The sequence below is a fragment of the Schistocerca gregaria genome, chromosome 7 (genome assembly GCF_023897955.1).
Source record: "Schistocerca gregaria isolate iqSchGreg1 chromosome 7, iqSchGreg1.2, whole genome shotgun sequence".
NCBI classification, from domain to species: domain Eukaryota; kingdom Metazoa; phylum Arthropoda; class Insecta; order Orthoptera; family Acrididae; genus Schistocerca; species Schistocerca gregaria.
In genome coordinates, this window is record NC_064926.1 from 96,777,717 (window position 1) to 96,793,155 (window position 15,439).

The following is a 15,439-nucleotide window of genomic DNA, read 5'->3' on the forward strand; positions in this document are numbered from 1 at the left end:
ATATTTACAAAACTACGGAGAGAGTACGTTTCGATGCCCCGAGGTCATTAACGTTTGTTCACGTTTCAGCAGTACGGCGCTGCAACGGCTCTAGAATTTTCTGGTGAGATTGTCGTAGTAGGAGTAACAACCAATAAACACGCGGTGGCACTGGCGACAAATGCACCCCTAGCTGCGGCACACCCGGCTGTAAAAAGTGTGGCCAGATGGTGTAAGTTCAAATGGTTCAAATGGCTCTGAGCACTATGGGACTTCTGAGGTCATCACTCCCCTAGAACTTAGAACTACTTAAACATGACTAACCTAAGGACATCACACATATCCATGCCCGAGGCAGGATTCGAACCTACGACCGTAGCGGTAGCGCGGTTCCAGACTGTAGCGCCTAGAACCGATCGGCCACTCTGGTCGGCGATGGTGTAAGTATATCAATTTAGTAAGCATGCCATATTGGAGAAGTGTGCTATGCTTTTATATTTAAAATGAATCATTCCTAGTGAAGCAGAATCACTACCTGTGAAACTATTTTTGTGATTCAAAGGAAAGAAAGACACGTTACGATCAATATTGTTGTATGAAATTATAATACATTGTGATCCTTAACTTCATTGATATTCATTTAATGTAATAATGTTGGTTTTGTGGCCATTGTTATGTTTAATTAGCACAAAGTGAAACCAGTAAAAAAGGTAGAAAAATGCATGCAGTGAGATACACAAAAAACCGTTTAGAAGATATTGTATCACCAGAAGACTTGCTTACGGCCAATGTTTTATTGCTTTCTTCCATTGATGGGGCATTGGGTTTAGATGAATGGCAAACGGTTTTTAATTTTGCGACGACTTCTTTTTCGCCGTCGATAACGATTAGTTTAATGTTGTCAACAAATGGACATCCGTTGATCTGCAGGTCCGGGTTGTTTCGAATCCGCAGCTCACTCAGATTCGATAGTTTGCCCAACGAGTCTTCCCACAGGTCAGTCAGGCTGCAGCTAGACACGTCAAGAGTTTCCAGCGAACTGGAGGCGCGGAACGGCTCCCTGGAAGACAGCGTCAGCGGGTTTCCAGATAGGTTCAGAGAGCGAAGCTTTGGCAGCTCACTGAAGTCGTAAGAAAGGGCACTCAACATATTGTTGGACAGGTCGAGATGTTGAAGTTCTTTCATCCGCTGGAAACTGTCAGGTAGTATCTACGAAAGAAAATGAAAAATAAAATTAATTAAATTGAACAAGCAAAATAAAAGTGCAAGACACTAAAAGGATATTAAGGGAAAAAATTTAGGTGTAATATGTATAGGGGAGTTTGAAACTGACTGTCAGGGTTTTAAGATCCTTAGCATCTTTCATACAAGTGTTGAATGTGAGCACCATTCGTCGCACAGTATTACGGCGACAGGAGAGTTTTTCCGAAATCTTGGTCATCCTGTCTAAGGCACTGTTGCAACAACTGCTTCATTACTGTTTCTTAAGTTCGTCAAACGAGCTGGAAGCGGACGCACACGAACTTGATCGTTTATGAACCCCCAAAGGTAAAATGCACATGACGTCAGATCGGTCGAACGTGGAGGTGACATCTTGCTGCCAAACAAAGTTCTATGGTCAGTTTCTTCCAGCTGAGGAAGATCTGAAACACCAATTACAGTTGCTCCACCGAAAAAGAACGGCCCATAAACTTTCCGCCGGGATGTGGCACAAAAAACTTTCAGTTTAGGGGAATCTTGTTGCACCCGTACTACTTCGTGTTTTTCTAAAATGTATATTACTTTTTCCACACAATATGTTTGTTTCATAATCTGCTTGTTGAACAGAACTTACAAAGCGCACAGCCGCTCGGGTACCCTCGCGGTCTAAGGCGCCTTGCCACGGTTCGCGCGGCTCCCTCCGTCGATGGTTCCAGTCCTCATTCGGGTGTGCATGTGTGTTGTCCGTAGCGTAAGTTACTTTAAGTTATATTAAGTTGTGTGTAGGCCTAGGGACCAATGACCTCAGCAGTTTGGTTCCATAGGAATTTACCGCAAATTTCCAAAATTTTACAACGCGCACATTATGTAGCCTTTGTTGTTTCTGACTCTGACACACTTAACTTACATTGAAGCTTTTGGACTAATCTCAGATATTTTTCTGTTTTTGGGAAATGCATCACTGAGACCATGTGTTCCACTGCCAGTGTCTCATCCTGTCCCGCAATACACATTCTCCTTCTAGTCAATATTCATACATTCTAATTAGGGTAACTCGAAGTCCTCAAATCGTATACGTTAAAAGCAGAAAGCTCTAGAACATTATGGAAAAGTATCAAGGGCTACCTATTGGTTTCTTTTTCCTGCTACGTGACTAAATGTGTCTACAGCCCCTTTCATTTAATTATAATCGAGGATCATTTTTGGCTTATTTTCAGGCCAGTCAGTGATTTAACTATCACGGTTGAGGGTGACCATTGGTACAACATTCTTATTTCTCGTAGGAATATAACTGACCGCTGTACCGTCACTTGTGAACTAAAACGAAGAGCTATATATCTCCTTGTTTGTCAAATTTTGTGAAAGCTTAGACATATTTCTGCTTGTGGTTTCCAGCATCGTTAATACTTTTTTAAGAAGCAGCTGTCCCAATTTTATAATGTAAAAAAGTTATCACATGTTATATTTTGACCTAGCAAACTCAGAAGTGAGATTAGCAATCTCCCTCATTCTCATATCCTTTAGTGGTGTTACTCCTCACTTGTTTCCTTATAAGTTTCAGTATATATAAAGATTTACTGTATTTAGTTAGTTAGTATTTTGATCCCATACTTGGTCGGTTTACTTAGGACATCAACCTCTAAATTATCCTAACTCTCCGTCGACAGCAACGTTTTATCGAGGATTACAGAATTTAGGTAGGACTTCTACCGACGTCTCCCAAATCCTACGAATTATAACAAATTTATAAGTATGTATTCCTGCTTCTCTGGTGGATATCTTAGCAAATTGCAGGACAAACGATAGCCAACAGAAATTTCATGCAACGCGGTTGCTCGAAATGTGTTCTGATCAGTATCCTTATGCCAGAAACTTATTTTAGATTGATATACACCCACAAGGAATAAGAGGCCTAAGTACAAATGAAATATAGGATCATCACGTTTGTCCATTCTTGAGAATAAACTCTTCTCCCCTCAAAATTTGGCATTTCTATTATTTCATTTTTAAGTGTTGTACACAATACTAGTCCAAATGTAGATCTTACGTCGCTTATTCTGCTGGAAGTGTTCTTTCATCTATTGAGGAATTTATTAATCTCTTAGACACATATTCAGTCAGTGAATTTCCATGGTGTCACAACTGAAATTGAGCAGACACAATAAAGATGCAAGAAAAGATAAAGGTGAGAATAATTGAAAAATGTGAATCAAATTCATGGAAGAATCAAGAAAAGAGCCCATAGATGTAAAAACAGAGGATTTGTTAATTGTTCAAAGTTCGTTGGAACGACAAAAATGGCTATTACCATAAAGTAAAAGAAAAAACGAAAAAAATATTTGATATTGGGTCATTATGACCAGAATGTGAAATATATCACTATTACGGTTTATGGCCAAGCCACTTGAATAATTTTAAACGCTTTTAAACATCTACTTCTCATGCAAACATTCATTTTCAAGTTATTTTGTTATCTAAATCCTGAGAAAAGAAATTTAAAGCCTTTTCTGGTCTTACGTTCATAGATCCGAACACAACAGTTGGGTTAAGAAGACTTAAAGTTCTTTTTTTTTTTCATAAACCTATACCTGCAGGTAGTGTACTTTAGTTACTTCCAAGGCGTTGCTTGCGGATTTCTATTACACTTACAAACTGAAAAATTCCAGATAAAACATATTACAGTGAGCTCCATAGACCCTTTCCCTATCGTCGTCTGCGATGTTTAATATCTTTTGTATTAGTAACTATAGATTTTATTTTAATAAAATTTTGTGATTATTCCCTAATTTGTCAATTTAGTCATAATGTTGGATAAACAATTATAAAAATTTACCTATGGATTTATTTTAAATTGTTGGTGCGGGTCAGTGCGATTAGAAGCAATTTTTCAACGAGACATCTGGCTGCGCAGCGTCTGCTACGGCATGTGCCATTGTCGACTCACGCTGTTGTTCTTTCACTGTTCAACTGTCCTCCTTATGATACGAACGTGTTTATTTTTGTGTATTATTTCATAACAGTTGTCTGTAATACAAACGGAAAATATTACGCAGAAGAATAATTTAGTGCAAATTCTGTTTTGTGTGACTTATTGCTTTGTCGTAATGGAAATAAAATATGGGCTACAGCTCCTCAAGTTGGAATTTCTGGTAAACGGAGCCAAAAGGATGCATAGAAAGAAGGCCAGTGACCTCCAAATTATTTGATTAGTAGCCGTGATAATGACGAATCTGGTTTGATGTTGTTCTCTCGTGTACCCCTAATGGACAAAATGTGTATGTGAACCAATAAGGAGGGTCGAACAGTTTATGAAGACTGGCTTGACATAGATACGCATGAAATGAAAAAGTATCTTGCTGCTCTGATCCTGACTGGAGGTTACAAATCAAGAAATGAAGAGATCAGTCAGCTCTGGAGTGTTGAGAATGGCTGACCACTGTTCAATGAAATTATTTCTCGCAAGCGCTTCCATGCTATTCTGAGGGTGATATGTTTTGGTGATGCAGCAGCCCGACGTGAATATAGGTCAGGTGACAAATTGGAACCAATCAGAGAAGTTTTTGAGATGTGAGAAATTACGCTTAAGGATACCTACATTCCAAGATGGTGCATGACCACGGATGAACAGTTGGACACATATCGAGGACGCTGTCCATTTCGACAATACATACCTCAAAATCTGGTGGATACGGATTAGAGTTCTGGGCAATTTGTGATCGAGTAACAAGCTATTGTTGGAAGATGAAAGTGTATTTAGGGAAGGAGGAAGGAACCAGAGCTGTGAGATTTGTAGAAAATTTTGTGAAAACTCCGGTTATTGAACTTTAAGGATCTGGACGTAATATCCCTGTGATAATTTTTTTACATATCACGATTTAGCTCTTTATTTGCTGTCACAGGGTCTGACAGTAGTTGGTACTATACGAAAAAACAAAAGTGAACTGCCTGCTGATATTATTACACCTAAAAGATATAAAGTGTACTGTTATATCATTTGGTTTTCAACCAGCTATGATGATAGATTCTGTTGTTCCTAAGAAAAACAAAGTTGTTACCGATCATAGCATTCTTAATGTCCAGCCAACGGTACCGTCATCACAAGAAAAGAAGCTCGAAGTTATAATGACATACAATGCCACAGAGGTCGGCGTTGACAACATGGACCAGAAGACGCATTGTTACAGTGGAAAGAGAAAAACAAGGCGCTGGCCATTGGTGGCTTTCTCCAAAGTGATCGATGTAAGTGTAATGAATCCATACATAATTTGGATGATGCTGGGTTGTAATAAAAAGTGTGACGTCAGACTTTTATCATCAGTTTGGGAAAGCAACTAGCAGGGTAAAGAAGTCAATGAATTCATTAGTAGCAACGGATCCAGGAAGGGCAGTGAAACCACAATCTAAGAAAAGGAGAAAAAGTGCTTATTGTGTAGAGAACAAAGGTAAAAAAGTCAAACAGCATATTATAAGTGCACAGAATTTGCATGCTTGGAACATTCTGCTATTGTCTGTAGACAATAAAAATAGAAGTCACCAGCAAAATATAAAACTGTGTGTTTTTAATGCAAATTTTAAATAAATAAAACTATTTTAGAGGTATATATATAATTCTAAAGTCTTTCATATCAAAAACAGTCAAAATAGTTTCAATTGAAACAACACGGGACTGAGAGGCCCGTGTTGCCGACAACGTGATACGGATTTTCTGGTAAGCACAGCGTTAATAAAAGTGGTGTGTACAGGTGATATGACACTTCAACTTACCTCTATAATAGTATTTATAATGTCCCATGTGTCAATAAAGAGAAAGTGGGATTAATGAAAGATGCATTATCAGGGGAGATTATTACACAGTTCAGAGGAATGAGAGCAAAACTCTTCGAGTGTGCAAAACGCTTCGAATCTGAGACACAATGTGTAAACAGAAAGTATAATGTACAGTTTGGAAGGTGTGAAATGATCATCAGCAAAAGAACTAAGCACTGCTGGTTACTGAGAATGTGTGTTAAATGATAATGATGAAACGACTGTGGAATATATAACTCATTCCGAGCTGCATACTCGTTCAACTATGAAGCAATGTAAGTTAGCGCATTTGGCAAATGATCGTAAGTCTTTCAGACTAGCTGATAAACGGGGCACTGTTGCGTGTGGTTATTGCTGTGCAAGCAACAACTGATTTACCAGTTACCGCCTGTAATCGTGTCCTATATATTATAGACATAGAAAATATATAAACTGAGAATGTAAGCAATATATATATATATATATATATATATATATATATATATATATAATATATACTCCTGGAAATTGAAATAAGAACACCGTGAATTCATTGTCCCAGGAAGGGGAAACATTGACACATTCTTGGGGTCAGATACATCACATGATCACACTGACAGAACCACAGGCACATAGACACAGGCAACAGAGCATGCACAATGTCGGCACTAGTACAGTGTATATCCAACTTTCGCAGCAATGCAGGCTGCTATTCTCCCATGGAAACGATCGTAGAGATGCTGGATGTAGTCCTGTGGAACGGCTTGCCATGCCATTTCCACCTGGCGCCTCAGTTGGACCAGCGTTCGTGCTGGACGTGCAGACCGCGTGAGACGACGCTTCATCCAGTCCCAAACATGCTCAATGGGGGACAGATCCGGAGATCTTGCTGGCCAGGGTAGTTGACTTACACCTTCTAGAGCACGTTGGGTGGCACGGGATACATGCGGACTTGCATTGTCCTGTTGGAACAGCAAGTTCCCTAGCCGGTCTAGGAATGGTAGAACGATGGGTTCGATGACGGTTTGGATGTACCGTGCACTATTCAGTGTCCCTTCGACGATCACCAGAGATGTACGGCCAGTGTAGGAGATTGCTCCCCACACCATGGTGCCGGGTGTTGGCCCTGTGTGACTAGGTCATATGCAGTCCTGATTGTGGTGCTCACCTGCACGGCGCCAAACACGCATACGACCATCATTGGCACCAAGGCAGAAGCTACTCTCATCGCTGAAGACGACACGTCTCCATTCGTCCCTCCATTCACGCCTGTGGCGACACCACTGGAGGCGGGCTGCACGATGTTGGGGCGTGAGCGGAATACGGCCTAACGGTGTGCGGGACCGTAGCCCAGCTTCATGGAGACGGTTGCGAATGGTCCTCGCCGATATCCCAGGAGCAACAGTGTCCCTAATTTGCTGGGAAGTGGCGTTGCGGTCCCCTACGGCACTGCGTAGGATCCTACAGTCTTGGCGTGCATCCGTGCGTCGCTGCGGTCCGGTCCCAGGTCGACGGGCACGTGCACCTTCCGCCGACCACTGGCGACAACATCGATGTACTGTGGAGACCTCACGCCCCACGTGTTGAGCAATTCGGCGGTACGTCCACCCGGCCTCCCGCATGCCCACTATACGCCCTCGCTCAAAGTCCGTCAACTGCACATACGGTTCACGTCCACGCTGTCGCGGCATGCTACCAGTGTTAAAGACTGCGATGGAACTCCGTATGCCACGGCAAACTGGCTGACACTGACGGCGGCGGTGCACAAATGCTGCGCAGCTAGCGCCATTCGACGGCCAACACCGCGGTTCCTGGTGTGTCCGCTGTGCCGTGCGTGTGATCATTGCTTGTACAGCCCTCTTGTAGTGTCCGGAGCAAGTATGGTGGGTCTGACACACCGGTGTCAATGTGTATTTTTTTCCATTTCCAGGAGTATATATATTCTCCTTGTCAATGTTTTCCACATATTCCTTTCCTCTCCAGTACTGCACAGAACCTCTTCATTCCTAACCTTATCAGTGCACCTAATGTTGAGCATTCTTCTGTAGCACCACATCTCAAATGCTTCGATTCTCTCCTGTTCATGGTTTTCTATAGTCCATGTTTCACTACCATACAATGCTGTGCTCCAAACGTAATTCTTCCTCAAAGTAAGACCTAGGTATGATACTAGTTGACTTCTCTTGTCCCAGAATCCTATTTTTGGCAGTGATAGTCTACTTTTGATGTCCTCCTTGTTCCATTCGTCATTGGTTACTTTGCTGCCTAGGAAGTAGAATTACAGAACTCCATCAGCTTCGTAGACGTAAGTCCTGATGATAGGTTACTCCCTGTTCTCATTTCTTCTGTTTACTCTCTTTCTCTATTCTGTACTTATTATACTGATCATTCCATTCAGCAGATCACGTAATTCTTCTTGATTTTCACTCAGGATAGTAAAGTCATCAGCGAGTCATATCATTGATTTCCTTCCACCTTCAATTTTAAACCCATTTCTCAACGTTTCTTTTATTTGATTCTTTGATGTACAGATTGAACACTAGGGGCGATGGATTAAAACCCTCTCTTACACCCTTCTTAATCCCAGCACTTCGTTCTTGGTTGTCCAGTCTTATTATTCCCTCTTGGCTCTTGTACATATTGCATATTACCCATCCCTCCCCATAATTTACTCTTATGTTTTTCAAATTTCGAACATCTTGCACCATGTTACATTGTCGAACACATTGTCCAGATCACAAACCCTATGAACGTGTCTTGATTTTCTCTAGTCTTGCTTCCATTACCAACCGCAACGTCAGAACCGCCTCTCCGCTGCCTTTACCTTTCCTAAAGCCAAACTGATCGTCATCTGACAGATCCTCAGTTTTCTTTTCCATTGTTCTCTATATTATTCTCTTCAGCAACATAGATGCATGAGCTGTTAAGCTGATTCTACGATAATTCTCGGACTTGTCAGCTCTTGTAGTCTTCGTATTTGTGTGGATGATATTTTTCCTAAAGTCAGATAGTATGTCGCCAGACTCATAAATTCTACACACCAACGTGAATAGTCGTTTTGTTGCCACTCACTCCAATGATTTTACAAATTCTATCTCTTTGCTTTATTTGATCTTAAGTCCTGCAAAGGTCTCTTAAATTATGGTTCTAATACTGGTTTCCCTATCTCTCCTAAATCGACTCCTGTTTCTTCTAACACATCAGACAAATCTTCCTCCTGATAGAGGTCTTCAGTGTACTCTTTCACCTATCCTCTCCTTCCTCTTAATTTAACAATGGAATTCCCGTTGCACTCTTCATGTTACCACCCTTGCTTTCAATTTCACAAACGGTTGTTTTAACTTTCCTGTATGCTGAGTCAGTCCTTGCGGAAAGCATTTCTTTTTCGATTTCCTCACATTTTTCATGCTACAATTTCGTCTTAGCTTCCCTGCTCTTCCTATTGATTTCATTCGTTATCGACTTGTATTTCTGAATTCCTGTATTTCCCCGAACATTTTTGTACTTCCTTCTTTCATCGATTAACTCAAGTGTTCCCTGTGTTACTCCTTGTTTCTTCGCATTTATCTTTTTTTGAACCTTTATTTCTCTTTCCAGCTTCTATGATTCAGCATCCACATATACTTTCGCTTTGTTTCCATCTACAGCTTGCGACGTCGGCATGTATACCTGAAATATCGTTATCGGTGCTGGTTTACTGTCGATTTTGATAAGAATAATCCTGTCACTGAACTTTTCAGAGTAACGTACTCTCTGCCCTATCTTTCTATTCACACCGAATCCTACTCCCGTTATACCTTTTTTTGCTGCTGTTGATGCTACCCAACACTCATCTGACCACAAATCCTTGTCCTCTTTCCGTTTCACTAAAATGACCACTACTGTGGGTGGACTGAGCCTTTGCATTTCGATTTTCAAATTTTCTAGCTTCCCTATCACGTTCAAGCTTCGGACATTACATGCCCCGACTCTTAGAACGTTATCCTTTCGTTGGTTGTTCAGTCTTTTTCTCATTGTCGCCTTCCCCTTGGCAGTCTCCTCCTGGCCATCAGAGTGGGGGACTATTCCGGAATCTTTTGCCAATTTTTTCAATTACATGGCTTGTGGATACACGTTATCTGCCTTTAATGCAGTGGTTTTCATTGCCTTCTGCATCCTCATGCTGTTGATCATTGCTGATTGTTCCGCCTTTAGGGGCAGTTTCCCACCCCAAGACCTCTGTCCGGCCGGTCGGGGTGGCCGAGCGGTTCTAGGCGCTTCAGTCTGGAACCGCGCAACCACTACGGTCGTAGGTTCGAATCCTGCCTCAGGCATGGATGTGTGTGATGTTCATAGGTTACTTAGGTAGTAAGTTGTTCCAACCTCTGTTGTTGAACCTCTGTCCGCTCCTCCGCCCACACTGAGAAGGCCGTTGGCAGCATCAGGGTGACTCATCCCTATTTGCATCAACTAATTGTCTGAACATCCAAATTTGGTCATTCATAAGAAGAAGATCGTCTATCGAGGGTACTACAAGCTAAGGAGCAACAGAATTATTTTATGTAATCTAAAAATGGTGTATGTTTGGTAATCAACTTCCATGAATATACAGCCCATAACATTGAAAGAGATTCCAGTAACAAAGGGTACTTCTGACGACTACTAGTAGAATTACGACAAGAGAGAGAAGCAAAACGAAGAATGGAGATTTTTAATGAATCTAATATACAACCCAGCTAAAGAAACCACCAATTAGCGATGAATTAATCGGCCGGTTCAAAATTTCAGATAATATGAATAGCTTTCTTCGTGACTTAACAGAAAACATTAGAGAACCTCCTTAATGTGAACTCAAAGAGATCTTGTAAATTTAAATGTAAAATGATATTAAACCCAGCTACGTTCGTACTTCTAGCAGGTGACTTAAACTACGAGCAGCTACCTGTGATATGCGTCCGAATGAGAGGTCCAGAGTGATCAGGTGGGCGAAATGATGAAGCAGAGTACCATTTATAATTCTCCAGCCATTGTGCTGGCAGCGAAGAGTGGTTACATTTTTTCTGATGTACAAAGGGCACCAGCCAATGCAGACAGCCTCACTGCCATCACGTGAAAAGTCGCAGTTCACTGGAAACGTGGAGCCGGCAGCAGAAGTGACGAGGAAGACTAGCAGTGGCAGAGCGGTCCTCTGCACAGCTAGCATCCTGAAACCACCATGCCCCGCAGCTACTTGTTATTCAATTCCATTATTTCAGCCATATAAATCCAACTGTAAAAACAAATAACAAAATAAAAAACAAAATAAAACTATCATGGTATCTTTCTCATATCATCAAACTATAAGATTCTGTTGAAAGCTCTGCAAGCTAGGACAGAAGAACAGTCACACCCACAGCTGGAGAGTTTCAAGAAGGTTTCAGGAAGGGGCGATCATGCATCGAACAGATAATTGATCTCAAATTCATCCTTTCGTACCAGAAGCTTGTAATGCCACAACGAAGCATAGCCAAGGCGCAGCAGTTGAATAAATGAACGCTCATGCCATCTATTGGATAGTTGCGCAAAGAAAAGCACAGGTACTTCTACCTGGCGGCAGTCAAATGAAATTGCGCTACGAGTAAGACAGTATCTGAATAGTGCTGCGCTCGGACAACGAAATAAAGAAGCGTTAAACTAGGATAATATTATTAAATATAGTAAAAACATTAATTTGATATATATATATATATATATATATATATATATATATATATATATATATATATATATATGCACGTTGGCACGTGAATTTGACAGTGGAGAGAGATGTGTTCTGTTCAGATGCAGAACAGAGATTACGTGGCGCGAAAGTGATGGTTTAAGTATGGTACGGTTATGGTAATAATAACAGGAATGACCAGAGACAGGAATATGGAGTGAGAGCAATGAGGACTAATAAAGGTAGGAGAGGTGGAAGAGGTTTTGGTGGTAGACGGAACTACAATAGTAGACCACAGTACCAGTCGGAAAACGAAGAACCGCCACTGTAGAGGGCCGAACTGGAGCGGAATATGGGGGTTGGCCCCAACAACAGTATAATACGAACCAAAACCTTATCACCAAAATAAGAATTACAATAATAATAGGCAATATAATAGACGGAAAGTAAACTATTGCAGTAAGAGTGAACAGAATGAATACCATGCTTGGTGTGAGAAAGATATGAAGCAATGAGGGAAGAGAGAATGGGACTCCAAATTAAAATGGGTACAAGGTTTAACTGGATTTTGTAGAAAGAAGGAACTAGATACATATTACAAGCTAAGGAAAGCCTATCAAGTAGACACAGATGATACCTTGCCAACAAATGAACATAATAGCATAACTAATATTAAAGAAGGGATACCCAAAAGGGAAAAGGTTGGTACTTGCAGAAATATAGGAAAGATTATCAATGGTAGTACTGGAAAAGTAGTAGGAAGTGTAGTTATTGAGAGTAAGTCTCTCAATAATACTAGTGGTGAGGAAGGATATGATCACTGAGTAAAGGACTTACATGGGTTAGGTACAGGATTAATAGTGTATGAGAGGCAGCTAGGAGAGGATACTCATAGTAGATACGAGAAAGTTGAAGGAAGGGGTAGAATTGAAATAGAGGAGAATATTGGAGATATTCGCAAAATATGGAGGAGGAATCAATAAGTAGTACCAGTGATCACAGTGATGAGGAAACTAGTGGTGACGAGAGTGACGAGGAGATAATGGAGAGTGGTGCTACTACTGTGTAGTACACAGATGGAGCATAATTTGCAAGGAGAGTGTTTCAAAGGAAATAATTCAAAGAGTGGCCAGGAAGGTAACAGCTTGGTAGACATGGGTAATGAAATCATTAGTGTAGAGGGGCAAGTATTTAATGGTAAACGTGATACGGTGATAGTAGGTGAACCTAGTCGAGAACATGACAGGTTATATGGTACCCAAAGAGCAGAACTAAGTGAAAGAGAGTATCCTACCCGTGCTGAAAGGGAAACACAAGTTTACCTTGGCAAAAGAGCCAACTGTAGGGATCATTGCCAAGAGGATGAAAGTGTGATATGTGATAATGAAAATTCCTCAATAGAAATGCGTCAAAACACAGTAGGAGAGACAAACAGAAAAATACCCCAGAGAGAGTTTGTCACAGAGAGGGAAAAGGAACCACCTGATAAGTATAGTGATAAGTTAGAGCAAGGAATGTTAGCAGATTGGACTAATGAGGCAATTGAACAGGAGTTGCTAAGAGAAGAGGAAGATGAGTCATCAATTAGGCTAGGCCAACCCCTTAATAAGTGTACAGTTGTGTGATGTAAGTGATATGCATTATTAGATAGGGGTAGCGAGATAACTCGTATTTCAGAGTCCTTGTGGAAACATATTAGTAGTAAATGTGAGATTCCATAAATGTCTGTGTCTGGACTCAAGATAGTAGGTGCCACGGATAAGTAGACCTGTGAAGAAACAAGTGTATATGTCTTTGAAAATGGGCAATTGTAAGATGGAAAGTGTGTTTTTAGTTATTCCTAATTTAACTATAAATATGACTATCGGTTCAGATTGGATGATGGAAAATCAAGTAATAATTAATTGTGACCAAGGGATGATGTTGTTTAAATATTTGCATAGAGAATATACAGTGAATTTTGAAGGACAATGGTAGAACCATTAGGTAGTCTCAAAATAGTGAAGAGTGGGAGGAAGGAAATGTTGGTGAAAGTGAGAATCTATCGTTAGACAAGAATAGGCTGTTCCATCAGAAGGTGAGTGAAAAGGACGGTATTGATGAACAACAAAAGGAGGAGCTGATAATCTGCCAGGAAGTTTCATATCAGCGCACACTCCGCTGCAGAGTGAAAATCTCATTCTGGAAACATCCCCCAGGTTGTGGCTAAGCCATGTCTCAGCAGTATCCTTTCTTTCAGGAGTGCTAGTTCTGCATGGTTCGCAGGAGAGCTTCAGTAAAGTTTGGAAGGTAGGAGACGAGATACTGGCAGAAGTAAAGCTGTGAGGACCGAGCGTGAGTCGTGCTTCGGTGGCTCAGATGGTAGAGCACTTTCCCGCGAAAGGCAAAGGTCCCGAATTCGAGTCTCAGTCGGGCACAGAGTTTTAATCTGCCAGGAAGTTTCATATCAGTTCACACTCCGCTGCAGAGTGAAAATCTCATTCTAGATATAATTAGAGTTAACGCCGAAAATTTCCAACAAACGCTGGGTTATACAACTGACAGAAGACGCCAGGTACTGTGCCACATTACTTACAGTTCAACTCGATGTGGTGGCTTTTCAGTACATTATCGACGTAAAAACTCATTGAGTTTCATTTGAACAAAATGATTCTAAAGTAATGTTTTTAACATCTCTAGTAACCATCAGTTCTATAGCGTTCATTGATTATTCGATTAAAGAATTATTTGCCACCACAGTACTCATTGTACTTTCAGTACAATGTAAATTCTGTGAAATTGAAATCATTACTGACAGTTGGTATAGATCAATCTAACTTACAACAAGTTCAAGTGTTTATCATATGTGTGTATGTTGTGTTACGTAAATGTTGTTCGCCTGCTAGGCGTGATTAACGTACACCAGTTACTGCGTTCTGTTCAGTCACTTCAAAGAGGTTATTTTTGTTAATGAAAATCAGAATTCATTTAACATTCGATTTCTTGTACGCCATCACCAATATTTATTCAGTAATTCCGTGTAGTAATCTGAATTACATAGCAAAGCTATTCAGTCTTATTACACGCGATAGCCGCTTTCCAGACGTCCGATGCCACATGGTCTAAAATATTACAGTACATTTGGATAGTGGCATTGCAAGCTAAGGAATAAAAATTTTGTTGTGACTTTTGTGGATTTCATAAAGGATACTACTCGATTGATCGTAAAACCCCGATCAGAATTCTAGAGGAACGTGTACTAAACAAGAAGACCAAAGCGATAATCCGGCAAACACTAACCAACACATCCTGAAAGTGAAATTTAGTGGAGAAACATCTCCCCCCCCCCCCCCCCCCCCGCCCAATGAACCATGGTGGGAAGGCTTGCGTGCCTCAGCGATACAGATATCCATTCCGTAGGTGCAACAACAACGGAGGGGCATCTGTTGAGAGGCCAGACAAACGTGTGGTTCCTGAAGAGGGGCAGCAGCCTTTTCAGTAGTTGCAGGGGCAAAAGTCTGGATGATTGACTGATCTGGCCTTGTAAAACTAACCACAGCGGCCTTGTTGTGCTGGTACTGCGAACGGCTGAAAGCAAGGGGAAACTACAACCGTAATTTTTCCCGACGGCATGCAGCTTTACTGTATGGTTAAATGATGATGGCGTCCTCTTGGGTAAAATCTTCCAGAGGTAAAATAGTCCCCCATTCAAATCTCCAGGTGGGGACTACTCAGGAGGACGTTGTTATCAGGAGAAACAAAACTGGCGTTCTACGGATAGGAGCGTGGAATGTCAGATCTCTTAATCGGTCAGGTAGG

General features: G+C 41.1%; 1 protein-coding gene across 2 annotated transcripts in view; it reads right to left on the bottom strand.

Annotated features, from left to right (window-relative positions):
• Positions 1-599: 599 nt before the first annotated feature.
• The window catches only part of LOC126282031 (leucine-rich repeat-containing protein 40-like), a 522,443-nt gene continuing 507,603 nt past the window's right edge, over positions 600-15,439 (bottom strand). For both annotated transcript variants that reach the window (XM_049981438.1, XM_049981437.1), the window contains exons 2-3: positions 10,886-11,147; positions 600-1,188 (exon numbers count right to left, since the gene is read on the bottom strand). In XM_049981438.1, the coding sequence (XP_049837395.1) occupies positions 658-1,188; positions 10,886-11,146 (792 nt within the window). In that variant the 5' untranslated portion in view covers position 11,147 and the 3' untranslated portion in view covers positions 600-657. The remainder of the gene's footprint in view (positions 1,189-10,885; positions 11,148-15,439) is intronic.